Consider the following 6993-nt stretch of genomic DNA (forward strand, 5'->3'; position numbering starts at 1 on the left):
TGAGTTCATGCAAATCATATATGATCTAGCATGAAATCAAAGAAAGTTGTATGACCGGTGACCCGGGCATGTTCCGCCGCATTTTAAATAAAAATATCAGTAAAAAATAATGAAATTAAAGCTAGTAAACGTAGTCCAAGAATTTTTTTCAGCATCGAAAGAAAATGAAAAATATACAGTTTTATACTTTGAATTTTTTTTGTATGATCCCTGCATGATTTCTAGGAAATCATATATAATCCTTTTAATAACTACTAAGAAATCATACAAATCATATATGACCTTGTATGAATACTAGGAATCATATATGACCTAGTATGACTACTGAGAATTGTGGATGATGAGCTATCAGGGTGGCCAAGGTTTATCCCTTCTCGCATGTTTTTTTTTCAATCAAGCTCTTAGCACATTCTGCTCATTATGTTCTCAAAATGAAAATATGATCATTTCCTCCAAGCCCTTTTCAACCAAAATTTGATAACTTTGTACGTTTTTCTAACAATTATTACTCAATTTTTCAATTTTTCTCAATTTTTTCTGACTTTTGGAACGGTCTGTTCATGAGGAACAAACATTTTCAGGCACAAGGTCTGTTGAGAACCTCAAAGAAAGAAATATCTTCAAGGAAAAACGGTCTTCAATTGAAGTGGAAAAATCTAAAGCAGAAGGTCAAACTTCATAAGCAAGACCAAAGCGGAAATGATCAACAAAACAAAAGAAAACTCTCATGAAAGCTCAAACATAAAAATCCTCAGATCGAATATAGCCCAAACACAATTTTAACACGTGTGTTCAGATCTCTGCTACTTAAGAACTTGCAGTTTCAGCCCCATAAGAGAATCTTCATCGTTACCAAAAGTAGTCTCTACCGAATAAATTCAAAATCCTCTTTAGTTAAGATAACCTAACTGATTTCAAAATAATTTTAAATATTTAGATTAGTTCCCTCAGAAGAGTTTTTTTCTGCATATTCTAATCCGTTTTGGATCTTTTCCATTTGTGCTCCCCTAGCCTAGTGGGTGCATATTATTTGCACCCCCCCCCCCCCCCCAAACGCACGTGCCATATTTTTAAATAATGATTTACTATGTAATGGCACGTCCTCTGCAACTTGGGGGCGCACTGGGGGGGGGCACAAACGGCAAAAACCTCCGTTTTATTGGTTTCGTTATATTAAAGCGTTCGAACTTGTATCTGTTGCGCTGAAAAATTGTAGGAATATGTTGAAATAATAGGAAATCTGCAAACGTATCGTGAATATTTTAAAAAATGTCATAGAACTGTTTTTAGGAAGTTTTGGTTCTTAAAAAATGAAAACAACCGAATTTATGTTTAAACCCGCAAAGCCGTCTTAGTGGGCATAAAGCTTTATACCCCAGGCGCTCGTACTGTTTTCAAATGCTAAATTGCTACATAGCAACACAAAACTTGTTATTGGGGATCGTAGAAAATACGGGTGCATTGGCGAAACAAAATATATCCCTAAAACGGTATAAGCTAGCAATAAAAACGTCATTTTGGAGTTATTTGTTTTATCCCATGGTATTTGCCTACTAGAGTTATCTCTGATTAAACAAAAAATTTAAAGAAATCAGCTGATTTATTGTCAGCTAAGTCACTAACCCATTTCGGTTCAAAAATATGAGCTACCAACTAAGTTGTCTTAGCATTATTTAGTCTACGTTGAGTTAAAAACGTATTTAAAAACAAATGTATTTAAAAACCAGGATCTTTTCCGTTTGTGCCCTCCAGTACGTTATGCTGCCCTCAATTACAGAGCACATGTGATTACATGGTAAATCATTATTATTGCACGTGCTTCTGGGGGTGCAAAAAATATGCACCCAGTAATCTGGGGGGGGGGGGGGGGGGCACAAACGGAAGAGGTCCAAAAACCAATCTGAAATTTCTTCAACCAGTGCTGATAACGTTTTTCAGAAAAAAACTATTAATTGCAAAAATTTGCGAACTTTAAAAGGCAAAAGAGAACAGTTGGATCGGTAGAGGGATAACTTTTGAGAAAAATTTTAACCAATTGATACAAAAACCACCTTACATTTACTTGATTTCATTTTTTATAATGCTGCTAGTTACAGAACTTTCTATTGCAAGTGTCGTGCTTGTGTCCTTCGTGCAGAGCATTGACAGTTTCGTTCAACCGGATAATCAGCGAAGAATCTGGAACGGATGGGATTCACCGTACAAACCATTTTTTGTGGTGCTTAAGACGGAAAAGTACGCTAATGACGACGAAAAGAAAACTATTATACCCAGCTCTTGTGGCGGATCCATTATCCACATTCAATTCGTTGTGACAGCTGCCCATTGCGTGTCCAGAAAACGATACAGTAAGTCAATAAGACAATTTGAGCATAATTCAATTCTTAGTCTACTTTTGTATTCTGAAAACAAGCCATAATTTTTTAACATGTTTCTGATTTCAGTTCGAGTAATATTATACTTTATAGTGAGATGTTATTCAACCTATTAATCTGTTGTCTGCTGTCTGTTAATGTTTCTTTAGTAGATAATTCACTATTCTTATTCTCCCTGATGACAGCCCTGCCTTGGTTTCAATTCAAACTCTATCTCATCAGACAGCTGTTCGGGCAACAGATAGGCTGTCACATGTTTCATGAATAATGAGGCTTTTACTAGGGTGAATTGCAAATATGTTAGAGTAGGACATGCAACGTCTGGCTCAAATTTTTACAGCTTTTTTAGATAATCGTCCAGGTACCTCAGAAACTTTGAATCCCCGATTGATTGTGCCATTGGTGAGCGTCATCTATAAAAAAGCGAAGTCAAGAAAAGCATTGTTGAGAGCAGCATTTATTGTACCCGTGTTTTATGTATATAGTACGCATAAAATCAGCTTTCAAACAAAGTAACCCAAAGGCAATATGGAACGCAAAAGACTTGAACTTTGAACGTTAAAAGATGCGGGCGCTTTGCGGTGAAAAAAGTTTTTTTTTCACCGCTAATCACCGCTAATCTTACATTATTTTTGGACCAAACCTCGACCCGGGGGATGGACACCTAGAGAGGAAAGATTGTCTAGAGTTTTTCAATGTCTAAAGAAATAACTTTTTGTCAGCTGAAAGTTTTCGATTAGATTGAATAAATGAGTTTAGTTGCTATCCTACTAAACTAGTCTTTCATTTATTGCAAAAGAAGGAAGCAGATTTTCGGTACGTTTTGTAAGTTTTCTAACGCGTGTAAAATAAAAACCCTTAATATTTTAGTAAAATAAAAATGCTTAATTCAATTATTATTATTGTGGCATTCAGAGGTTGCTGCGGGCTCAACTTAATGAATCAGTGAGACTGAATATTGATACAGTTAAGGAAGCGTGTTCTGATTTTTCGACTGCAAGTGATAAAGTTTTATTGTTAACGGGACCGAAGTGTCAGCGCTAAAAAACGCATAAGTATGTTAAACTAGCGTTGAATGCGGTGAATTTTTATGCAAAATCAACGCTAAATATGTTGAAAACGATAAATCATCAACTCTGAGAGTTGAAGTTACACAATTCACCTATTTACCTCTGACTTTACATACATTTACTTACAAAAAATCCTGGCCTGGGAAGAGAACCGCATCGAGTATATGTAAATGGTGTTTTATTTTATTCTAATTCCGACGCTTATCTTGCAAGATCTCGCAAGATGGTAGAAAAAAAATTTTAATCGCCAATTTTTGATCATCGCCCTAGTCTATTACCGACGAATATCTTGTAAGTAATTGCAAAATAGCCGTCAGTAATAAAATAGGACAGTGATCAACTAAGAAATAATCGGCGAGTAATTTTTTGTTGACATCCCAATTGCAAGCTTAGAATCAGATAATTTCCAGCAGCCAGAGGAATTTGTGAAATAACGACTCTCCTTTGATTTAGTCCCCTGATGTTTTATGATTTTCGGCATGTTAACCCAGAAAAATATAAAATAAAGCTGGTGCCTTGTAATTAATTTTCAATCGAAAGTATTGAAAAGTTTTTTTAACAAAATTTATAACAGCTTATATTGATTTCAGTCAAACCTGTGAAATGAAAATGCTTCCAGTCCAAAGTTTTAACATCCAAAGTTTTTAGAAAACGCCAACAATTGAACGAAATCTGATGAACCTAGATAAATGTTACACAACTCGTAGTCTTCAATTGTGAACGCAGAAAATGGACAGGAAAATGTCTTGTCTCAGTCCTAAAAATGTAGAGGTTGAGGTTGTTTTGAATGCAGTCAGTTTTGTACGACTTCACCGTTTTTCTCACGAGGATTCCGTCTGTTGCATTCCATGCATCTCATACAGAAATTCATCGGTTCCAATAGGTGTTGCGAAAAAAGTATAAAATTAAAACAGTGCGATTTAAAATTTTTGCACATATGGTTCTGACATCAAAATTCTAAAAAGAATATTAATAAATCTGTTAGTTTTGGCAAAGTTTTACGCTGAAGGGAAATCTTTATAAAGTTTGCTTTCAAATTCCTTTCTTGCAAGCAATTAACTGTATTGTAAAAATTAAGCTCCCAAAAAATGAGGTTTTGTTGTAAATATCAGAATAAATTATTACTATCTTTTTGAGCTGAAAACTCACACGGGCTTTAGGTTTTTGGGGGTCCAATGTAGTCTAGAATACCAAATAAAACGCCAAAAAACTGTAAGAAGTATTTGGTTTGAGTGTCCTGGGTACGTAAATTTTTGTTCTCTGTTTATAATTTAGCCAAAAAATCATGAGAGAATTCTTTCGAATGCATTTTTTGGACAAAATTTTCAGGGAGATAATATCAAATTTACTGAAATTTTGCTTTTCCTTCTTTGAACAAAATCTAACAAGCATAGATTTTTTGTTTAGTTTAACAGACTTAATTTACCGTCAATTCCATTGATTGGTTAATTTAGCGTCAATACGTTTATTAGTCTGTGTTTAGGGAGATATTTGATATCTTTATGTGAAAAAGTAAATGGTCGTTTTCTCATGATTTCTTGTGGAGTAAAACCGAACATAACAACGGTTTTCCGATTTTCGCCGTACATGATCTTTCAAGACAATCATTCGTTTTAATAGACAGGAATTCATATGTTTGAAAACAGACGATATTAGAAAAAACCGCCAGGGCTTTTGTCATTTTGATCTAACTAAAACAGAACATACAGACATTTTCCTACTTTTAAAACCGACAATTTAAGGACTTGGGTGCTGTTTTTTGTAAGCATTTTTCCTTGTTTCAGCATTTACTAATGTCGACGTCCTCGTGGGCAACTTTTCTCATGATCCATGGATAATTGAACAGCGCATAAACACTCACGTACGCCCTCATGAAGATTTTGATGCTGTACATGACCCTCGGCTGTACGATATTGCTCTCCTTCGCCTGGCCGAGCCAGTGTCACGTGACAGGATCATACCGATGTGCACGGGAAGACACTACGATAGACACCTTTATGCGAGCGGATTGGGACAAATGAAAGATTACAAGGAGGCTCGTGTTCTACAAGAAATGAATATGGTAGAATTATTCGAACAGATGTAACTGTTTCTTTGGCTCAACAGACCTGCGTTTATTGTGTGGTATATATTCCACTGAAAACGTCTAGAAAAACCAAATGCACCCTTTTCATGTCCTATAACAGTATCCACAAAATAAACTCAGAACAGCTAAAAAAATATACAAAACGCAGAGGAAATTTCACGAATCAGGGAACCTTTATCCGCTTCTCCGCACAATGACCAGCAAAATTTCATTAAGAAAAGCAAGCTATGGTAAACTAATGAATCATATAAATTGATGCCAAAAAACAAAACATCTCGCTCTACCTGAGAAAATGGTGTATTTGAAAAACAATATTTTTAGACAAAAGAACTTTGCAGAATGTTTTATCAAATACTTTGCTTCTTTCTTTATTGGAGAGCATTCCAAAGTTGTTACTCCATTGAGTCGGAACCCAGAAATTTTTCTTGATGACATTCAGCTTACGCGGCGGTATGCCAGGAAGTAAAAAAATATACGTAATGCTGCTTGCTCTTTTGATGGAATTAGCCCAAAGTTTTTTTAGTCAGCATACATCTCAAACCACATTATATTTATATTTAAAGCTGTGATAGCTATTGTCAGTTCTCCAATTTGTCAAAAAAATTGCCTGTACGCGCCCTGTCCAAAGTGGTAGCAAGTTAGACACCAGGAATTACCGACCGATAATCATGCTTCGCTCCTTGTCAATACTATTTGAGAGTATGATGTAAAAAAATTTCTGTTTCACAGTTCAGCGTATGATGTAAAAACAATTCAGCGTATGATGTAAAAACATTTCCCGATGCTTCTGCAACAAAAGATTTGCCGAGATAAACACGGCTTTAGGAAATATCAAATGTCAGTTTTTTCAAATTATGCCGAATGGGGTTTGATAACGCTTTTTTGAGGTTTTTGTTGACTGAAAGACAACAGAAATCTGAAAAACCTTGAGTAAAGTCTGATTTTTGACAAACAGAAAGCGGTGGGCGTCGAGCATCGTTTTTGCAGTGTTACTTTTTTCTGTGTATAAACGCTCTAACCGGAATATTGGTCAATGAGTGCTTTCATACGCGGATGACACAAAAATCATCGACACTGTGGACTATAAAACACTTGTTTGGAGCAAGGAAAGCAGGTCAAAGATCAAAATCAACAAGTTTAAAAGCGTACAATTTTCCCATTTTCCCTTACCAAAAAACCAAAACAAGCAAATTTTGCCTCTTCCAACCGACAAAACTATCTCATACAAAAGAAAAGTCCAATGCCTTGGCATACAATTTTCAGAAAATTTGTCGTGGGACATCTACTTGAGTATGGTTCAACAAAAAGGTAATCAGAAGCCTGCACATGTAAAGGGATCGGTTCCAAGGGAAACTTTTACTAAAATGTAATTTGGTCAAAACTTACGCTATGTCAGTCTTGTTTTTTGATCAAAGAATTGACATGCAAGCAAAACTGTGCTCAGCGAATGAAATGGTTTAAG

The 6993-nt window shown here is 35.5% G+C and overlaps 1 protein-coding gene across 2 annotated transcripts; it reads left to right on the forward strand.

Annotated features, from left to right (window-relative positions):
- Window positions 1-847: 847 nt before the first annotated feature.
- Window positions 848-5706, forward strand: LOC142350822 (coagulation factor IX-like). 2 transcript variants are annotated; one of them, XM_075402782.1, is made up of 3 exons: window positions 848-858; window positions 2021-2348; window positions 5230-5706. In XM_075402782.1, exons 2-3 carry the CDS (start codon window positions 2081-2083, stop codon window positions 5529-5531), a joined length of 570 nt encoding a protein of 189 aa, XP_075258897.1. In that variant the 5' UTR covers window positions 848-858; window positions 2021-2080; the 3' UTR covers window positions 5532-5706. The 2 variants fall into 2 exon arrangements, with proteins under 2 accessions (XP_075258897.1, XP_075258896.1); XM_075402781.1 differs by lacking the exon at window positions 848-858 and adding an exon at window positions 1672-1696 and having other exon boundaries at window positions 1979-2348.
- Window positions 5707-6993: the final 1287 nt, after the last annotated feature.

Source organism: Convolutriloba macropyga, chromosome 12 (assembly GCF_964194025.1).
Source record: "Convolutriloba macropyga chromosome 12, txConMacr16.3, whole genome shotgun sequence".
NCBI lineage: Eukaryota > Metazoa > Xenacoelomorpha > Acoela > Convolutidae > Convolutriloba > Convolutriloba macropyga.

Bases quoted from the DNA above. Each gene is read 5' to 3' on its own strand.
- LOC142350822 (XM_075402782.1), top strand. From the start codon at position 2,081: ATGCTGCTAGTTACAGAACTTTCTATTGCAAGTGTCGTGCTTGTGTCC. The intron at 2,349-5,229 runs GTAAGTCAATAA...TCCTTGTTTCAG, and splicing joins CGTGTCCAGAAAACGATACA to CATTTACTAATGTCGACGTC.